The 20,785-nt window shown below is 44.1% G+C and overlaps 4 protein-coding genes across 4 annotated transcripts; 1 reads left to right on the forward strand and 3 right to left on the reverse strand.

Moving 5' to 3' along the window:
* Window positions 1–991: 991 nt before the first annotated feature.
* Window positions 992–2,200, reverse strand: LOC103707927 (pathogenesis-related protein 1-like). The gene is made up of 2 exons (XM_008792641.3): window positions 1,946–2,200; window positions 992–1,567 (listed from the first exon to the last, which is right to left on the reverse strand). Exons 1-2 carry the CDS (start codon window positions 2,124–2,126, stop codon window positions 1,272–1,274), a joined length of 477 nt encoding a protein of 158 aa, XP_008790863.1. The 5' UTR covers window positions 2,127–2,200; the 3' UTR covers window positions 992–1,271.
* Window positions 2,201–3,746: 1,546 nt separating this feature from the next.
* On the forward strand, window positions 3,747–4,905 carry LOC113462772. The gene is made up of 2 exons (XM_039133186.1): window positions 3,747–4,117; window positions 4,305–4,905. The coding sequence occupies exons 1-2, from the start codon at window positions 4,115–4,117 to the stop codon at window positions 4,704–4,706; spliced, it is 405 nt and encodes a 134-aa protein (XP_038989114.1). The 5' UTR covers window positions 3,747–4,114; the 3' UTR covers window positions 4,707–4,905.
* A 3,838-nt stretch (window positions 4,906–8,743) lies between these two features.
* LOC103707926 (pathogenesis-related protein 1-like) lies at window positions 8,744–9,938 on the reverse strand. Its single transcript, XM_008792640.4, has 2 exons — window positions 9,680–9,938; window positions 8,744–9,310 (listed from the first exon to the last, which is right to left on the reverse strand). The coding sequence occupies exons 1-2, from the start codon at window positions 9,858–9,860 to the stop codon at window positions 9,012–9,014; spliced, it is 480 nt and encodes a 159-aa protein (XP_008790862.1). The 5' UTR covers window positions 9,861–9,938; the 3' UTR covers window positions 8,744–9,011.
* An 8,486-nt stretch (window positions 9,939–18,424) lies between these two features.
* LOC103707925 (pathogenesis-related protein 1-like) lies at window positions 18,425–19,694 on the reverse strand. Its single transcript, XM_008792639.4, has 2 exons — window positions 19,345–19,694; window positions 18,425–18,993 (listed from the first exon to the last, which is right to left on the reverse strand). Exons 1-2 carry the CDS (start codon window positions 19,523–19,525, stop codon window positions 18,698–18,700), a joined length of 477 nt encoding a protein of 158 aa, XP_008790861.1. The 5' UTR covers window positions 19,526–19,694; the 3' UTR covers window positions 18,425–18,697.
* Between the last annotated feature and the right edge of the window lie 1,091 nt (window positions 19,695–20,785).

Genomic DNA, 20,785 nt, shown 5'->3' on the forward strand with positions numbered 1-20,785 from the left:
ATAGGTCCAGCACACCAGACCCCAGCCATATATTACTCATACCCTTCCCACCCGTGGCCCCGGCTCAGTTATCCCACTGGGCTCTGGCTCGAGTACCACGTGTGAGTACGTCACACCTGGCACCACCAAGGCTACCAGCCGACCAGTAGCACTTCTAGACCCCGCGTCCAGGCTAGGAGCATCCGGTCTCCACAATTAATCGACGCCCGCGCGTTTCGAACCTGGAACCGCTTGGTTAGAAGCAGAGCTCCGTCCCAACTGAGCTACCGCCTTGGCGGCTGAATCATTCTTTCGCGCGAAAGATACAACCCTGTCCCTGGGTCTTTTTGGGTGGGGTCCAGGTGCTTATCCTTGTGGTCAGATGGAAACTTAGCGGGAAAACGATTTGGATGCAAGTGAATGCCTTTTTAGCTTGCCATCTTCAGATAGTATGTTATAAAAGAAAGTGCTCTTGGTGTCGTTAGCAAGAGTATTATAAGCCATCAGTGTAGCGGCTAGTGGTGAGCTTAATGGCCCGGGTTACTTAAAATTTAATTAACTGTTGTTTGTGATTTGCATTTTAATTGCATAATTATTTCTGTTTATGCTAGTCGAACCAAACACAAGGATCATCCGTGGTACTCACATGCCTCGCAAAGGAAATTAGGCTGCGGATTGACTTGCAATTTTTATTGTTCCATCGGCTTTAGCAAAAAGCCAGTATGAAAACATATGGGCCGGGTCAGGGTTAGATTGGGTCAACCAAGCCCAAATTAGTCTGGTATGTGAAGTACGAAGTGCGCTGCATTTAGAGCCTGCCCAGTTTGTTTAGGTTGATTAAGACAAATAAAGTAGTTTTGGATGTGTTTGTTTGTATTTAGAGAGCCAAACTAATCAACCTATTTAGGCTGGTTACAAGTCCAATTAGTTAGCCGTCTTTATAGTCCATACCACGTTCAGTGTACCAAAAAGAATGATATATATATAATCAAGTGCACAAGGACAAAGTAAATGGCTGAGGCACTTGACCGGACGGCCATACTTTTTTCAATTTCTTTTATCTGAATTGGATGACATTGCGAAAAGGTTCACAAATGCAGCAAACACACTAAACCAGGTTGGTTTATTTATTTAATTGTCTATTTTAGAAAACCATGCAGAGACACTCAGTAGAAAAGGGAAGCATGGAAGCAACCATGGCAACCTCACATACGCTCATTCGAAACGCAAGCTCTTGATTATTATAGTTCTCACACCAGCAGGTATACGAACTCAAACCCGAACTAACCACTTCAAGCATAGGCACCAGGGTTGGCCAGGAGGTAGGCCTCTGCAGCCTTGATAGTCCCGATCACTGCTTCCTTTCCCTTGGCAATCTCATCCTTGTTGTCAACTCCTGGTAATGGCTTATAGGTTGTCACCACCTTGCACACGCACCCTCCCTTGCTGGATTTCTCGAACTTGAAATGGGTTGAGGCCGACTCGATCTTCTTCCCGAGATCGCCGCCTTCGACAAGGCTGTGCTTGCACTCAAACTTGTCGAAGTCCACAAAGTCCAGGCGCTCCTTTACATAGCTAAATGGCATGGCTACAAATATGGGAACCACAAGGTTAGCACCAGCTCTAAGTCCATAAAAATTAGATATATATAAGGATTTGTTTGAATGATTGGGCTGAAAAAATTTTATTAGATTCGTGGATTAAGTCAGTACAATCAGCAAAATTATAGGATTACAAGCTGATCTAGACATATACTTAGAAATAGCTTTGGAGTGGGCAGGTTAGATTTCCATATCAAGAAAAAAAGATTTTAGCCTGTAAACATATGAATATAGGCTTGGTCCGGCTTGTAATCTTATGATTTTGCTTGCTGTATTGGTTCAATCCATGAATCCAAAAGGATTTTTAGCCCAATCACCAAAACAGAACTTAAGACTAGAAAATTTCAAAGTGTGAGCCATAATACCTGAGGTGAAGTTGATCTGTCTGACACTCCCAACACTACCATCACCATGGACACCAGCGGCACTTGCGACGATGTCAGGCAAGAGCTTAGCGGCCAGGTTGTGCCAGTCGAGGACCGCCTTGAACAACCTTGGAGCGGGCGCTTGGGACTCGACCTCGAGGTTCCAACATGGGGGACTCATGGTTAAATTGGATTCTTTATTGGGCTTCACTTCTTTCTGCTAAGTTGTGGTGAGCGAAATCCAGATGGAGAATGGCGAGCAAAGGATGGGGGTTTTATAGAGGGTTTGTGTGGAATGGTAGGTATGGAACGAAGAAGCATGCGTGCTGGTTTTTTCAAATTTGGGCAGCGCCTTTGCTAAACTGCTGACTAATAAAAATAGAGGAAAGAATGCGGGGGAGAGGTAGCTAGGTGCTCACGTCGAGGTGAGACTTTTTTTTTTTTTTTGGTGAGACTTGGGGAACGTTTTTTTTTCCATTGGCGGATCCCAGCTAAAACGATCATGAGCGCTCTAACTGTTGATATATGCCCTGCTTCGCAGTTTATGATTTCAAATTTTAATATTAAAAGAATATATGAAAAACTAACATTTTTAGTGTTCGTCTAATAAAAATATCATTTTTTAGGTGAGACAGACTTAATTATTTGGAGATTATTTAGATTATAATAAATTGTTATATTGCCCAATAACCCATCTGTTATCTTTTTCTACGTTATATTGCTATAATAACAGAGTAAAGTAGGGGCCAAAAAGCATTATAAATTTATAATAACCATTCTTCTTTTTTTATAATAACCAATACGCGAGCCGTGGTCATAATGAGCATGTGGCAACCCATGTCTATAATAACATTTCTCAAACCCATTTACTAAGTGAATTGAGTTCAAATTTAGACTTTGACACCTTTAACTTATTTTGTTCTATTTAATAATTAGATCAAATATAACTTGACATATTTAATTTATTTAATCTATTTAATCTGATCTGCTTAACTTGTTTTTATTATATTTAACTCGATATGGAAGTCTATCTAAATTTAATTAATTTATTAAAAATTTATTTCACTTGTTTAATAGATGAGTTATATGGATCAGGTCGGATTATCTATTTAATAAATATATCAAATTTAGATTGATGGTTTTTTTGACTCAATTCGTATTCAATCTGATCTATATTCGATCTGATCCAATTGTGACCTGTACTCTGCTCAGACAAGGACTTTTTATCTATATAAAAATTTAGTTTGGGTATGTGGCCAGAGCTCTAGCTGGGCATCTTGGCCTGCAAGAGGATGCGTTTAGCCCAGCCCAAAACGAAGAGGCTTGCTTTCTTTCTTCCGGTAGTTGGTGAGGGGAACAGCATACGCGGATCTGGGTCCCCGTGCGGGCCCATGGTATTTCCGTGCTTGAGATGACGAAAATGGCCCTGAGAAGGGTATACTAGGAAGGAAACTAAGATTTCGCGGCTGATTTTTTTTTTTTTTTTGATTTTTGGTGGATAAAAATGCGAAGAAGCGGGATAGCTTGGAGGACCTGCAGAAGATACTGGCAGATATAGTGAACGGAGATGGCCGGACCGCCGGGTTTGCGAGGAAAGATCCGAGTTGGCATGGGCTTTGACCCACTTGGGAGCCTGGTCGACTCAGTGGAGGAGCTGGGGACAACTGGGTCGGCTGGGTTGCAGGCCAGCCCAGAGATCCAAATAGTTGATGCGGGCTCGAGCCAATCAAACAAAAGGCCCAGGAGCCCAGCGCCACACCCTGCGTTGGGTCTAGGGCTGGAAGTGGGCCGGGCCGGGCCGGGCCATACTCCTACCCGAGCCCGGCCCGAAATTATTTTTCGGGCTTCGGGCCGGGCCGAGGCCCGAACAGTTTTACAGAAACTCAGCCCGAGCCCGGCCCGAGCCCGATTGGGCCAGCCTGATCACGAGCCCGGCCAGAGATGTTCGCGTCCGGAGCAAGCTCCCGAAGCCACAAATCTCTGTGCACCAACATGAAGGCGTGGATGCGATCTGATCATTCCCATGTAGGCCGGACTGCGCCCTCACCTCTCGGCAGAGGAGCCGAGCTCCAGCTCATGCTCGGTGTCATCGGCGCCGGCGCGCCTCTCGTCTTGTTCCCCATCTAAACCCATAAATTCGCCCTCAGTCACCACCTCAAGGAGGATCCGATGGTAGGTCTTCTTCCTTTACTTAAAGGCATAAAGCCGCTGTTCTAATTTTTATCTACTTCCAGCAACTCAAATGGTAAAGAGGGGCAATCCCTGACTCCCATTCACATAAAAAAAAAAAGAAAAAAAACTTTATTTCTTATTCTTCTTCTCTCTCTTTTTCTTGTTTTCCCCCCCGAATAAATGGCAGGAAGCATCAATGGCAGAATACATAATACAACAATACATCGCGACGTCAGGCGGCGAGCAAGCATTAAACTCGGTGAGTAGTATGTACACCATGGGGAAGGTAAGGATGACGGCGACGGAATTCCGAGCAGGCAATGGCAATAACGCCAGCCATGCCAACAAGAAGGCGAGCAAGGGTGGTGGTGGAGGGGAGATGGGAGGGTTCGTGCTGTGGCAGAAGAAGCCGGACTTGTGGTGTCTTGAACTGGTGGTGGCCGGATGCAAGATCAGCGCTGGGAGTGACGGCAAGGTGGCATGGAGGCAGACAGCATGGCTTCGCCTCTGTGCCTCTGCAAATCCCTCGGGCAAGTTGGCAACTGGGTTTAGCCGCGATTCGGCAGACTGCAGACACAACTGGGTTTAGCCACGATACGGGCTGGAAGTGGGCTCGGGCTTGGACGGGCCCGAGCTGGGCCAATGAAATACCCGAGCCCGGCCCGAAATAGAAATGGGCTTAATCATTCAGCCCGAGCCCGGCCCGAAATGCATTGAGCCTAGCCCATAGCCCGGCCCGCGGGCGGCCCGACCCGATGGGCTTCGGGCCGGCCCGAGCCCACTTCCAGCCCTAGTTGGGTCGGGCTGCAGGAGGGCGGCTCGAGAGCGCGAGCAGGGCCTCTCCAGAGAAAGGTTCAGGCGTGGCCTGTGGGCTCGAGGCGGGCCCATCAAGAGCCTTGAAGCGGGCCGGCCTGGGGCTGACCTGGGCATGTTGCCCATGTCGGGCACAACGGGGCCCAGGAGTGATGGAGCTGCTAGCTCCGGCCACAACGAAGGCGGCCCAAGCGGGACATGATCTCCCCCAAGCCATGCCGGAGAGCGACCTAGAGGGGAGGTCGGACGTGGGAGGGTCGGTGCCGCCCAGGAGCGGGGTTGAAGTGGCTCGGGCGGACCGAATGATCCAGGGGGCGGTGGTGGAAGAGGTGGGCTGCGACGGCGGTGGCGATTGGGCTGCTGGCAGGGTGGTGGCGGTTGTGGATCACCCCACTGTTGTGCAACATGTGAAGGTTGCAGCGATGAGGGTGGTCTCGGGCATGAGCGAGGAAGGTGAGCAGCGAATTGAACAGGCCCACAGTGGATTGGAGGACCTTGAGACTTTGGGGGGGTACACGTCAGGGCCCACTTATCAAGGTAGTGCGTTATGAAGATTCTAGTATCGAACTGAGGGGGGCGGCCAAGCCTTCCTTCATGACTTCATTTAGGAGATCAAATCAGGTGAATGACTCGGAGATCTGCTTTCTATGTGAGACGTGATTATTTGGAGATGGTCTCTGTCGAGTGCAGCATCGCCTGGCAGCTGATCCTAGGGACTATTTTGGGGCATCTTGGGGTTGTGGAAGAGGGGGATAGCCACTATGGATGTTTTCCATAACTACTTACAGCAGGTTGTAATAGTTATTTCAGAACCTAATGAAGCTCCGTGGGTATTATGTGGTGTGTATGCCAATACTGACTACAGAGTTAGGAGAGTTCTCTGGAATGAGATCACCAACCTGATTTCCTAGGGCATTCCGACAGTGGTGGTGGGTGACTTCAATTGTATCCAGGGGCTCAGTGAGAAACAGAGAGGCAGGGCTTACACCGACTCAGTGGACAGGAGGGAGTTTCGGAATTTCTTGTCGAAGAATGAACTGGTGGACCTCAGATTCTCTGGGTCGAGATTCACTTGGTGCAACAACCAGTCCAGCCGATAGATAGGGTCGTGCATCTCCATGCTGGGTTCTCTGCTTCCCTACCTACCAAGTCAGTAACTTACCTCGGATAGCTTCGAATCATTGTCTTCTTTTGATTTCTACAGAATCTTGCTCCAGTCACGACATCTCATTCCGCTTTGAGAAAGTGCGGCTGTCATATCTCCAGTCTTAGAACATTGTTCGGGAGGCTTGAGAGGTGCTAGTGCGGGGTGATGCTATGCAGAGGGTTTCGCGTAGGCTGGGGCTCACTAAGCGATGACTCTGTTGGTGGAACCGAGAGGTAGTTCTTCAGGAGATTGGAGGAGGCTGAGATTTCGATTGCTGATCTTCAGGGGAGAGAGGATATGGGTGGAGAGCTCTGGGAGGCCGACATGGTAGTCATACAACAGCAACTTGCTACACATCACTCCCTCTTGCAGCAGCAGGAGCTCTTCTAGAGACAGAAATCTAGAATTCTGGGTCAAGGAGAAGGACTGGAACACCAGATTCTTCCACCAGACGATTATTATCAAAAGGCAGAGAAATACGATCCACTCTATGGAGTCAAGTCATGGCGGCTAGATACGGCAAAGTGCGGACTAATGGGGCGGCCCCGAGTAGAGGAGAAGACACTACATGTGGCGGGAGATTTGCAAGTACATGCCTACTGCCTTGGTGAATACCAAATGGCTGATCGGCGATGGGCAGAGCATGGATGTTGTGGACGACCCATGGGTAGTCTCTCTTCCTTTGAGACTGTCGCGACCATGGTCAACGTCGAGGCTACGGATGGACTCTAGTTTTGCGATCTTCTTAACTCAGAGGGGGTGGAGTGGAATGTCGGCAGGATCTATCGGTTATTTGGAGAGCACCTTGTAGAGCGTGTTTGATTGCTCCCGATTTCGAGGTGTGCTGATGTGAGGGTTTGGAGCACGTCCTGTAGAGCCAGTGTCAGGTGGGAGATGTCTTCCGCATCCTCCAGCAAGAGCACAAGCCTTGGATGGATTATGCTTAGATCTGGAGCATCCGACTTCATCCGAAGGTAGCATTATTTCTATAGAAGGTGGCTTAGGAGCGCCTGTCGACGAGATTGGGGCTAAGCAAAAGGGGACTGGGCATTCATCCCCAGTGTCCGAATTGCTGAGTGGACGAGACGGTGGATCATGTTCTGCTCTAGTGTGTGTGGGCTAGGGGGTCAGAGGCTCGTCGAGATCCCACACGATGCCTAGAGTCGGATGGGGTCTTTCCTACAGGCAGTTTATTGGTGGTCCAACGGCTCCGAGATGCGTCGGGTGGCTGTTGCAGCGATCTACACAGCTTACTAGATCTAGTTGGTAAGGAATGCTCAGACTTTTGGTGAGAATAGTTCGTCCTCAAGGTTCCACGTGGAGCGCGCTCGGGTACAAGTAGCAGAGATCATTAATGCAAGCTTAGCTTATGGGTCTTTGATAGCTCAGGACAGTTGGAGCCCTCATTTTGCTCAAGTAGAGCCTTGTATGGTGTTCTTCACTTGGGAGCGCCCACCTCCAAGCTTCCTTAAGGTCAACTTCGATGGATCCATGCGAGACGGTGGCAGAAGAGGAGGTGATGGGTTTGTCATTAGGGGCTCGAACTCTAGGATAGTGGCTGCCAAATCTTCGATACCTCAGTCATTGGAGCAAAGCTGCGGCTGAATTGGGCTAGCTTGTGCCGTGCTCGGCGTGTGCTATAGGCCAGCTCGATTACATTACAGGATGACTCGGGCATCGTGATCAGTTGGATCCAAGGTGGCCCGAGTGGTGGTAGAGGGAGACACCCTCTTCTTCGAGATATTTAGACTTTGGTGAGTGACGTTGTGGCCTTTCAGGTTAGGCATGTGTTTAAAAAGGTTAATGAGGCTGCGGACTGGGTGACTTCTTATGTGACTTGTCACTCCGGGGGTATCCTGTGGGCTGGAAAGGGGGAGTTGCTCAGAGTACTCCAAGATTTATTATTTTTTGATTTTATTGGGTATATCCATACTCGAACGGTATGAACGCCGCTTTAGCGCAAAAAAAAAAAAAAGAAAATACAACGTTGTTGCTGGGTCCTTTTGTGTGGGGTCCAGGTGCTTATCCTTGTGGTCGGATGTAAACTTAGCGGGAAAAAGGTTTGGATGCGAGTGAATGCCTTTTTAGATACATAACCTTGTTATCTTCAGATGGTATGTTATATAAGAATGTGCTAGTGGTGTCGTTAGCAAGAGTTATTATAAGCCATCAGTGTAAGCTAGTGTTGAGCTTAATGGGCCTGGATACTTAAAATTTAATTAACGGTTCTCTGTGATTTGCATTTTAATTGCATAATTGTTTCTGTTGCTAGTCGATCCAAAGACAAGAATCATCCGTGGTACTCACATACCTCGCAAAGGAAATTAGGATTTGTTTCATTAGCTTTAGCAAAAACCCAGAACGAAACATATGGGCCGGGTCAGGATTAGATTGGGTCAAGCAAGCCCAAATTAGTCTGGTGTGTGCAGTACAAAGTGCGCTGCATTTGGAGCCTACCCAGTTTGATTAGGTTGATTAAGATAAATAAAGTAGTTTTGAATGTCTTTATTTGTATTTAGACAGCCAAACTAATCAACCTATTTAGGTTGGTTACAAGTCCAATTAGTTAGCGGTCTTTATAGTCCATACCACGTTCACTGTGCCAAAAAGAATGATATATATGTATATATATAAAATCATGTCCATAAGGAGAAAGTAAAAGGCTGAGGGACTTGCCCGAACGGCCATACTTTTTTCAATTTCTTTTCTGAATTGGATGACATTGCGAAAAGGTTCACAAATGCAGCAAACACACTAAACCAGGTTGGTTTATTTATTTAATTGTCTATTTTAGAAAACCATGCAGAGACACTCAGTAGAAAAGGAAAGCATGGAAGCAACCATGGCAACCTCACATACGCTCACTCGAAACGCAAGCTCTTGATTATTATAGTTCTCACACCAGCAGGTATACGAACTCAAACCCGAACCACTTCAAGCATAGGCACCAGGGTTGGCCAGGAGGTAGGCCTCTGCAGCCTTGATAGTCCCCCCGATCACTGCTTCCTTTCCCTTGGCAATCTCATCCTTGTTGTCAACTCCTGGTAATGGCTTATAGGTTGTCACCACCTTGCACACGCACCCTCCCTTGCTGGATTTCTCGAACTTGAAATGGGTTGAGGCCGACTCGATCTTCTTCCCGAGATCGCCGCCTTCGACAAGGCTGTGCTTGCACTCAAGCTTGTTGAAGTCCACAAAGTCCAGGCGCTCCTTTACATAGCCAAATGGCATGGCTACAAATATTAGAACCACAAGGTTAGCACAAACTCTAAGTACATGAAAATTATATATATATATAAAGGTTTGTTTGGGTAATTGGGCTGAAAAAATTATATTAAATTTGTGAATTGAGCCTGTACAACTAACTGGTCTAGACCTATATTCATAAGTACTTACAAATAGCTTTGGAGTGGGCCGGCTAGATTTTCAAATTAAGACAAAAAGATCTTAGCCTATAAACTTGTGAATATCGGCTTAGTTCGGCCTATAATCCTATGATTTTGATGGCTGTACTGGCTCAATCTATGAATCCAAAAGGATTTTTAGCCCAATCATCGAAATAGAATCTAAACTAGAAAATTTCAAAGTATGGGTCATAATACCTGAGGTAAAGTTGATCTGTCGGACACTCCCGATGCTACCATCACCATGGACACCGGCGGCGCTTGCGACGATGTCAGGCAGGAGCTTAGCGGCCAAGTTGTGCCAGTCAAGGACCGCCTTGAACAACCTTGGAGCGGGCGCTTGGGACTCGACCTCGAGGTTCCAACACGGGGGACTCATGGTTAAATTGGATTCTTTATTGGGCTTCACTTCTTATGCTAAGTTGTGGTGAGTGAAATCCAGATGGAGAATGGCGAGCAAAGGTTGGGGGTTTTATAGAGGGTTTGTGTGGAATGGTAGGTATGGAACGGAGAAGCATGCGTGCTGGTTTATTCATATTTGGGCAGCGCCGTTGCTGAAACTGCTGACTAATAAAAATAGAGGAGGAAAGAGTGCAGGGGAGAGAGGCGGGCAGGTGGCTCACATCAAGGTGAGACCTCGGGGAACCGTTTTTTTACATTCTGACGGATCCCAGCTAAAACAGATCGCTATAACCGTTGATACATGCCCTGCTTCGCAGTTTATGATTTCAATTTTTAATATTAAAATAATATATGAAAAACTAACCCTTTTAGTGTTCGTCCAATAAAAGTAACATTTTTCAGGTGAGACAAACTTAATTATTTGGAGATTATTTAGATTATAATAAACTGTTTTATTGCCCAATAACCCACCCATTATCTTTTTCTGCATTATATTGTTATAGTCACAGAGTAAAGTAAGAGCGGTGATTACCATCCGCTGCTGAGAGATGTTTCCGGATCGTAATTTGTGGTGGGATGGTACTCTAAACTAAGTACGTATTTAGAGAGGTCAATGATGTTGCAGATTGGGTGACCTTTTTTTGTTGCCGACCACTCGAAAGACCACCTTTGGGTAGAAAAGGCAGCGTTGCCCAGTGCACTCCATGATGTACTATTTTTTGGTTTACTTGGTTGTATCTGTACACGTTATATGTGATATTCCGACTTTTAGCAAAAAAAAAAAACAAAAAGCATTATAAATTTATAGTAATCATTCTTCTTTATATATATATATATAATAATAATAATAATAATAATAATAATAACAACCAATAATGCGGGCCATGGTCATAGTGGGCACACCATGTTTGTAATAAAGATCAACATGTTGGCCTATTTATTAAATAAATTGAGTTCAAGTTTAAATCTTTGACCTATTTAATTTATTTCGATTCATTTAATTATTAGATAAGATCATCTGACCCATTTAATCCGTTAAAGATCTACTTAATCTATTTAATCCGACTCTCTTAACTTGTTTCTGTTTAGTTTAACTCGATATACTTAACCTATTTAAATTCAATTAATTTATTAAAAATTTATTTAACTTGTCTTAACTTGTTTAATAAGCGTGTTATATGGATAAGGTCGAGTTACCTATTTAATAAATAGAGCGGGATTGAATTGGTAAATTTTTAACTCAACTCGTATCTGATTTGATTCATATCCGCCACGATCTGATCCAATTGTCACTCTTATTTTGCTCAAATAAAAAAATTTACCTATAAAAACAAATCTAAGGTACATTTTGTTTTTTGGTTATTTTTTAGAAACTTTGTCTAACTTAAACATCGAAGGCCTCCTCGTCCGAATCAGCTTTGGCAACCTTCCGGTTAGTTTTTTTTTTTTTTTTGTTGCTAAAAACAAGTATATCATACAATGCGGGTACGGATACACCCATTAGAGTCGGCAAACAGCAAATCACACAATGCCCTAGGTAAGTTCCCCTCCTCATCCATAGGGTGTCTCTTGAATGGTTCGCCACAGACGCTGCCACCCAGTCCGCTGCCCCGTTGGCCTCTCGGTACACGTGCTTGGCTTGAAAGACCACTCCATCACTCACTATTTTTCAGATATTTCGAAGCAAGGGGTGTAACCGTTCACCTCCGCCCGGGCCCTGTTGGGCCCAACCAATAATGATGATGAGTCACCCTCCAGTATGATTGAGGTAGCTTGGAGCGCTCGCCTAGCATGACACAGTCCAGTCCAGGCCGCCCGCAACTCTGCTCCCGAAACCGAGATGTCGAAGATCTGGCAGCCACCACCCTGGAGCTCGGGCCTCTGATGACAAAATCAGCTCCTCCCCTCCTGTCGCCATTTAGAACGGAATCGTCAAAAATTAACCTTGAGAAAACTCGGAGGTGGTGGCTCTCATGTGAAATACACCATACAGAGCGTTGCTTGAGCAATATGGGGGCCTTAGATGTCCTGAGCTATCCAAGGCACATGATCCAAGCCTACTTGAGTGATTTCAGCTGTCTGTTTTCTGGCACGCTCTATCACAAACTGTGGGGATAAATTATGTTCGTCAAAAATTCGAACGTTCTTCATCAGCCAAATCTGATAAGCTCACCGCTACGGTCTCACATCGCATATGAAGGGTACTGGACCACCGCCGCATAGTCTGGAAGAAGAAATCCTCTTGGCACCGTGCCTCCTGCGGCACCCCAGCAAGTCGCCAGGCTCCAACGACCTTCAATGTATGGTTTTGACGGCAACAGCTTTGATTAATTATTATTGTACGAGAAAACTTTGTCATCGTCAAAGAAATTTGCAAGAAGGGGACTCGATCAGCTCTGTAGGCAGTACATGTCACAGCAAATCCAGTGTATAAACTTTAACACGTGTTTGTATCCGACATGAAATTTAGTGTTCTTTTTTTTTTCTGCTTAAAACGGGTTCTTCAGACAACGCGTGTCCGAATACATCCAAGAACATCAAAATACAAAATCTCACGTAGTGCCAATGGCAGCTCTCACTCTCCTGCCCACAGGGCGTATCCCGAGTGGTGTGCTGCATATGCAGCTATCCAGTCAGCCGCCCCGTTGGCCTCCCTAAATACATGCTTAGCCTCAAAGGCCGCACCATCCTTCACCATCATCCTAATATCCCGAATCAAAGGATGGCCAGTGCTCTCACGCCGAATCCACCCAATGACAGTGGATGAGTCGCCCTCCAAGATGATCGAGCTAGCCCGCAGTACCTGCCGCGCATGGCGAAGGCCGGCCCAGGCAGCTCGCAACTCCGCCTCTGCCCTCTGGAACTGATATGTCGAAGAGCCGGCAACCGCCCGCTGCCACTACCCTAGAGTGAGGGTTTCGTATGACGAAGCCTGCGCCGCCTCGTGTACCACTATCTAGTACTGAACCATCAAAGTTAACCTTGAAGAAACTCGGGGGTGGGGGCTCCCAGGTGAAGAACACCGTCCGAAGAGCTGCCTGAGTAGAGAAAGAACTCCAGGTGTCCCGAGCTATCAAGGCCGTATCTGAAGGGCTGGTAGGTCTGGAATCCATCGCCAGTACTCGAGCAGACTCCGCAACAAACCTCGGCGACATTCTACGCTCACCGAAGGTGCGAGCGTTCCTTGCCAGCCAGATCTGATGGGCAGTGCAAGTTGCTTGGATGGACTCCTGACATGTCCGAGGACTGGCCAGCCACTATCATATCATATGTAGAAAAAGTCTCCTCTCCCGCCACACCTTCTCTGGGATACCCGTCCACTGCCATGTCAACCTCGCCCAAGTACATCCAAATAGTACATGGTCCACTGACTCGTCTGCACCGCAAGCCCCACACTCCGCAGGGATCCCCAAACCACGTCGGCTCAGCACTGCTCTCGTCGGGAGACGGTTCCACATCACCTTCCATAAAAGAGTGCTGCTCTCGGGTGGAGCCTGGACCTCCAAATCCAAGCACAGTCCCATCCACTCTCATGCTCTCACTGAATCACCCGGGCCAGGTCACCCAGCCTAACACTGGCCCTGCATGAAGTGCTCCAAACCCTGACATCTGGGCCCTCGCATCCTGGTACTAGAAGAGAAAGGATCCTCTTGGCTAGATGTGCCCCGAACAACTGATGTAGTCTGTCCTCGTCCCACTCTGCCCTCCCTGGTGCTAGGAGGTCGCACATCCGGACCCCACTGCTGCCTCAAAATCCACCGTCGTCGGCCAATATCTCAAAGGAATGGTATCCACTCATGGATCATCAGTCACAACAATGGTCCGGCCATCGCCCATCAGCCACCTGGTATTAGCTAACACGGTCGGCAGGTACCTCCCAATCTCGCGCCACATGAAAGAGATACGGCGACCACACCGTGCCACCTCAGGGCTCCCTCTTTTTTTTTGGTACATGAAAATTTAGTTTGGGTACGTGGCAAGAGCTCGAGCTGGGGATCCTGGCCTGCAAGATGATGCGTTTAGCGCCGCCCGCACCGCCCCACCGCGCTATTCCCAACTTATTCCCCGCCAATAACTACTTATTCTCCGGTTGGGCAGTAAAGGTCGGAGAAGGGTAAGACCAAAGAGTCGGGCCGAAAATTTTTCTAAACTGCCAAAAAGGTTCAAAGCTGAAGGCGGAGATTTTGTCGGAATGACGTGTCCCGCAGGACCAAAACGCACGGCTCTTACGGTGGTAGCGTCACAGAATGGAGACCTAGCCATCTAGAAATCTTATCTCCCTCTTATTTCTTACTAAGAAACGTCCTCTCTTTCATCTGGTAAAGAAGATGATTTACTGGCTCGTATGGTCGGCAAGGAAAAGAATTGCATGTTTCTTTCTATTTAAATAGCAGTGGTAGGACTCATATTGGGACAAGGCAACCAAGCGTCGTGGTTCTATCTTGACTAATAAGAAAAAATGTCCCATAGATTTATTAGCCCTGCCAATTCTTCTTTCAACAACTTATTTTTAGACTTTGAGTATGTGACAAATAATATCAGAACCATACCTATTGTGCGTCACAAACTTCAATAGTCATATGGGCTCTTTATTGAAATAGACTAAAGTCGAGTAAGACTTGGGCTATGGATGGACCCCGTCTCTAGAGTAGGCTTCAACTATGATGAGGGCATCACAAAATTGAATGGAGGAGGTTGTCATAATTCTATATTGACCGATAAAAGAGGTACCATATGGGTTAATCAATCTAGACCAATCCACCACCCAATAGCTTAAGCTTTTGGTTTGTGAGCGTGTGACACAAGGCCCACTCTAATATGAAGTCCTAAGCCCATTTAGCACAACCTGACATGGCTGATATAAGATGATGGGATGCAATGCATGTAGCGTCTGAGAATCTACAGATTCTGTCCCAACAAATGCATGTTGAAAATTTAAATTCCATGAATGTAATTACGAAATTTCATGTGATTTTTTAGCTATTTTAACAAAATTGAGTGAAAAAATAAATAGCAATCTACGGTTTGCTTTTACTATGTCCTAAGTTGGAATCAGAGCTTACTTGGTCTGGGTCAGGTCGGAGTTATGGCACTGTGGATTGAGCGCAGCCTGGGTCATGCCGGATTAGACAGATGGTGCATCAAGTTTGGCCTACTCTTTAATGGCGTTGGTCAAACCCACAACTACCTTTAGCTAATTCACCCCAGCTAGAAAGGCTAATATAGCTGCTTTGGCTTGTAATATAGGGATTATAAACAAACTCATCAGGATATGTCAAGAGTTTTTCCCTATGGTTTCTGTAATGAGAGATCTTCATTAAGGAGTTTATACTAGAGAAGAATGATGTTTGGAGGACTATATCAGCCTAGTTGGCTCAACCAAGAAAAATATTTTCTACCCTTGAATTAATGGCACAAGTTCTTAAATAAGTGTGAACTGAAAATTTTAAATTTGGGGTGTTACTGTCAGGTCAGGTTTAATTGTGTCAATGTCCAATATGATAGTCAGTTGGCTTTTGATATGAACAAGACGCAATCCTTTGATTTGGAGCTGACCCCCATGACCCTTCTGATTCCCAATCCATGTAAATTTTGGGACACATTTTATGTTGTTTATTGCACATGCCTCACAACTTTCGAGCTATTTATTACCCATTTATTTGACTACTTTGAAAGGTTGCGTAGGCTTTCATCTAGAGATCACGAATTTTTTTTCTTTTTTTTTTTTTTTTTGCCTACATCGGGACTACTCATAAAATTCTAGTATGAATATATTTTAAAAAAAATCAGAAGAATACAACAAGTTACGAAGTATCCGAGACATCCCCTTCATCAATCTAAAAATTCTCCAAAGTGATTTGTTACAAAGAAAATCACTCAGTCTGCAGCTCCATTGGCCTTATTACAGACGTGTTTTGTTCTGAAGGTATTGCCATCGGCACACATACACACTCACACATATAATAAAAAAATAAAAAATAATTAAAAAAAGGAAAAAAGAAAGAAAGCCCGAGAGGACACAATCCAATTGTAGGCTTAATGTTTGTTATTGCTGATGTATCAAAGATTGCAACATTTGGCCTCAACCAATCTGACTTGTTAGCTGGACGAGGAGGTGTAACCAAAACCCAACCTGCAAGCTCAATGGGTCAGATTAGATTATTTACGGTTCAAGTTAGGCTGGGTTGGATATGTCCGTATGTTGGTTTTTGTACATTGGTTGAGATCTCGAATAACCCATCTGTTATCTTTTTCTACGTTTTATTGCTATAATAACAGAGTAAAGTAGGGGCCAAAAAGTATTATAAATTTATAATAACCATTCTTCTTTTTTTTTTATAATAACTAATATGTGGGCCATGGTCATAATGGGCTCGGGGCAACCCATGTTTATAATAAGGATGAACCGTTATCTATTAAGTGAATTAAGTTCAAGTTTAAATCTTTGACTTATTTAATTTATTTTGATTTATTTAATAATTAAGATCTAACTCATGTAATCAGTTTAAGACATGCTTAATCTATTTAACTCGATCTACTTGACTTGTTTCTATCCTATCTTAACTTATCTAAATTCAATTAATCTATTAAAAATTTATTTAGCTTGACATGGCTTGTTTAATAAATGGATTATATAAATCAAGCCAGGTTACTTGTTTAATAAATAGCTTAGATTCAAATTAATGAATTTTTGACTTAATTCGTATTCGATGTGATCCATATCCGATCTTATCTGTTTCAATTGTGACCGGTACCACTTAGATAAGAACTTTTTATCTATTAAAAAACCTAATTTTTTTTTTAAGTCTCTTTTTTTTTTTCTCCTGCTATTTCTTAGGGCTCTGTTTTAGTTAAACATCGATCGCCCTCGCTCGGATCAGCTTTGGCAACCTTCAAGCTCTTTTTTTCCTTTTCTGTGCAAGATGAGGGTCACAAATTGGATCTTCTTCCTTACATGCACATCCGCCAACGACCTTCAAGTATCAGATTGGGTTTTGATGGCAACAGCTTGGAATAATTATTGTTGTACAAGAAAACTTTGTCATCGTCAAAGAAATTTGCAATGAGGGGACTCGATCAGCTCTGCGGGCAGTACATGTCACAGCAAATTTGTATCTAACATGAAAGTTTAGTGGGTTTTTTTTTTTGGTACATGAAATTTTAGTTTGGATACGTGGCCAGAGCTCTAGCCGGGTATTTCGGCCCGCAAAACATAGAGGTTTATTTTTTTTAATAAAAATGGTATTTTATATAGCTCTAACATGAGTACGTCCTGAAAATGTCTCTCGTGGATGTTTAGATGATCTCTCCGAAGTGCCGGACAACAAAGGAGGCGATTCAGTTTGCATCACTGTTCGCTTCCCAGAACACATGTAATGCCTGAAAAGAGCTCAGTTCCTGGACCAGTCTACGAGTATTACAAATAAAAGAGTAACCATCACCATATATGTTCACTCCCCACACCCAATCAATTACCACTGAACAGTCTCCCTCAAGGTATATGCACTTAGCACCAAGTACCCGCCATGTAAAGGAGATATCCTTTCAAGCTGTCCGTAGCTCCGCTCCAATTATAGTAAGACTGTGTGTACAGTGACCACCCGATGCTATCACCCTGCTGAGGTGAGGGAAAGACTGAAGAGCGGATCTTGGTCCCATGCAGGCTATGGTAGTTCCGTGCTTGAGATGCCGAAAATAGCCCTGAGAGGGATATAGTGGGAAGGAAATTAAGATTTCGCCGCTGATATGTTTTTGTTTTGTTTTTTTTTTTTTTGCTTTAAAAAGAGAGCATAGTTGGTGGATAAAATTAGAAGAAGCCGGATAGCTTGGAGATGGCGGGACAAGGTGCTTATCCTTGTGGTCAGATGGAAACTTAGCGGGAAAACGATTCGGATGCAAGTCAATGCCTTTTTAGCTGGCTATCTTGAGATAATATGTTGTAAAAGAAAGTGTTAGTGGTGTCGTTAGCAAGAATATTAGAAGCCCTCAGGGTAGGCTAGTGGTGAGTTTAATGGCCCTGCTTACTTCAAATTTAATTAATGGTTGTTTGTGATTTGCATTTTAATTGCATAATTATTTCTGTTTATGCTAGTCGAACCAAAGACAAGAATAATCCGTGGTACTCACGCCTCGGAAAGGAAATTAGGTTGCGGACTGACTTGCAATTTTTATTGTTCCATTGGCTTTAGCAAAAAACCAGAGCGAAAACATATGGGCCGGGTCAGGGTTAGATTGGGTCAACCAAGCCCAGCTTAGTCTGGTGTGTGAAGTACAAAGTGCGCTGCGTTTAGAGCCTACCCAGTTTGATTAGGTTGATTAAGATAAATAAAGTAGTTGTGGATGTGTTTATTTGTATTTAGACAGCCAAATAAAGAAGTTTTGGATGTGTTTGTTTGTATTTAGAGAGCCAAACTAATCAACCTATTTAGGCTGGTTACAAGTCCAATTAGTTAGCCGTCTTTATAGTCCATACCACGTTCAGTGTACCAAAAAGAATGATATATATATAATCAAGTCCACAAGGACAAAGTAAATGGCTGAGGCACTTGACCGGACGGCCATACTTTTTTCAATTTCTTTTATCTGAATTGGATGACATCGTGAAAAGGTTCACAAATGCAGCAAACACACTAAACCAGGTTGGTTTATTTATTTAATTGTCTATTTTAGAAAACCATGCAGAGACACTCAGTAGAAAAGGGAAGCATTGAAGCAACCATTGCAACCTCACAAACACTCACTCCAAACGCAAGCTCTTGATTATTATAGTTCTCACACCAGCAGGTATACGAACTCAAACCCGAACTAACCACTTCAAGCATAGGCACCAGGGTTGGCCAGGAGGTAGGCCTCTGCAGCCTTGATAATCCCGATCACTGCTTCCTTTCCCTTGGCTATCTCATCCTTGTTGTCAACTCCTGGTAATGGCTTATAGGTTGTCACCACCTTGCACACGCACCCTCCCTTGCTGGATTTCTCGAACTTGAAATGGGTTGAGGCTGACTCGATCTTCTTCCCAAGATCGCCTCCTTCCACCAGGCTGTGCTTGCACTCAAACTTATCGAAGTCCACAAAGTCGAGGCGCTCCTTTACATAGCCAAATGGCATCGCTACAAATATTAGAGCCACAAGGTTAGCACCAACTCTAAGTACATGAAAATTATATATATAAGAGCTTGTTTGGATGATTAGGCTGAAAAAATTCTATTAAATGTATGGATTGAGCCAGTACAACTAGCTGGTCCAGGCCCATATTCATAAGTACTTAGGAATAGCTAGAGTGGGCCGGTTAGATTTTCATATTAAGAAAAAAGATCTTAGCTAATATAGGCTTAGACCAGCCTGTAATCTTATGATTTTGCTGGCTATGCTGGCTCAATCTATAAATCCAAAAAAAAATTTAACCCAATCATCAAAACAGAACCGAAGACTAGATAACTTCAGAGCATGGGCCACAATACCTGAGGTAAAGTTGATCTGCCTGACACTCCCGACGCTACCATCACCATGGACACCGGCGGCGCTTACGATGATATCAGGCAGGAGCTTAGCGGCCAAGTTGTGCCAGTCGAGGACCGCCTTGAACAACCTTGGAGCGGGAGCTTGGGACTCGACCTCGAGGTTCCAACACGGGAGACTCATGGTTAAATTGGATTCTTTATTGGGCTTCACTTCTTCTGCTAAGTTGTGGTGAGTGAATTCCAGATGGAGAATGGCGAGCAAAGGTTGGGGGTTTTATAGAGGGTTTGTGTGGAATGGTAGGTATGGAACGAAGAAGCATGCGTGCTCGTCTATTCAAATTTGGGCAGCGCCGTTGCTAGAACTGCTGTCTAATAAAAAGAGAGGAGGACAGAGTGCAGGAGAGAGAGGTAGGTAGGTTGCTTACATGAAGGTGAGACTTCGGGGAACGTTTTTCGTCCATTCTGACGGATCCCAGCCAAAACAGACGTGAGCGCCATTATTGTTGATATATGCCCTGATTCGCAGTTTATGATTTCAAATTTTTAATATTAAAATAATATATGAAAAACCAACCTTTACTGTTCATCTAATAAAAATATCATTTTTCAGGTGAGACAAACTTAATTATTTGGAGATTATTTAGATTATAATAAATTGTTTTATTGCCCAATAATCCATCTGTTATCTTTTTCTACGCTATATTGCCATAATAACAGAGTAAAGTAGGAGCCAAAAAACATTATAAATTTATAATAACCATTCTCTCTCTCTCTCTTTTTTTTTTTATAATAACTAACATGCGGGCCGTCATCATAATAGGCACGTGGCAACCCAGGTTTGTAATAAAGATCAACCTGCCAGGCCTATTTGGTAAATAAATTGAGTTTAAATTTAAACTCAGTATACTTAATCTATTAAAAAATTATTTAATTGGCTTTGACTTGTTTAATAAATGGGCTATATAGCCAGATCAGGCCATCTATTTAATAAATAAATCAAATTTAAATAGATAAAATTTTAATTTAATCGATATTCGCCACCTCTTTTTTATTGGAATAAAAAAAATTTATTTATAAAAAGAATTTATTTTTTTATTTGCTATTTTTTAGAGGTTTTGCCTAATTTAAACATCGAAAGGCCCTTCCCGTCGGATCGGCTTTGGCAACCTTCGAGCGGGTTTTTTTTTTATTTTTTCCTGCTGCAAGGTGACAGGCACAAATGGGACCCCACGTCTTTCAAAGTGTCATATCGGGTTTTGACGGTAACAGCTTTGATTTATTATTATTGTACGAGAAAACTTTGTCATCGTCAAAGAAATTTGCAAGAAGGGGACTCGATCAGCTCTGCAGGCAGTACATGTCACAGCAAATCCAGCATATAAACTTTAACACGTGTTTGTATCTGACATGAAATTTAGTGTTTTTTTTTTTTGGTACATGA

The sequence above is a fragment of the Phoenix dactylifera genome, chromosome 13, assembly GCF_009389715.1.
Source record: "Phoenix dactylifera cultivar Barhee BC4 chromosome 13, palm_55x_up_171113_PBpolish2nd_filt_p, whole genome shotgun sequence".
In the NCBI taxonomy this organism is placed as follows: Eukaryota; Viridiplantae; Streptophyta; class Magnoliopsida; order Arecales; family Arecaceae; genus Phoenix; species Phoenix dactylifera.

Excerpts from the sequence above, each read along its gene's own strand:
- LOC103707927 (XM_008792641.3), bottom strand. The coding sequence starts at position 2,126 with ATGAGTCCCCCATGTTGGAACCTCGAGGTCGAGTCCCAAGCGCCCGCT. Across the intron at positions 1,568-1,945 it reads ACAGATCAACTTCACCTCAG|CCATGCCATTTAGCTATGTA; the intron begins GTATTATGGCTC and ends CCATATTTGTAG.
- LOC103707925 (XM_008792639.4), bottom strand. The coding sequence starts at position 19,525 with ATGAGTCTCCCGTGTTGGAACCTCGAGGTCGAGTCCCAAGCTCCCGCT. Across the intron at positions 18,994-19,344 it reads GCAGATCAACTTTACCTCAG|CGATGCCATTTGGCTATGTA; the intron begins GTATTGTGGCCC and ends TAATATTTGTAG.
- LOC103707926 (XM_008792640.4), bottom strand. The coding sequence starts at position 9,860 with ATGAGTCCCCCGTGTTGGAACCTCGAGGTCGAGTCCCAAGCGCCCGCT. Across the intron at positions 9,311-9,679 it reads ACAGATCAACTTTACCTCAG|CCATGCCATTTGGCTATGTA; the intron begins GTATTATGACCC and ends TAATATTTGTAG.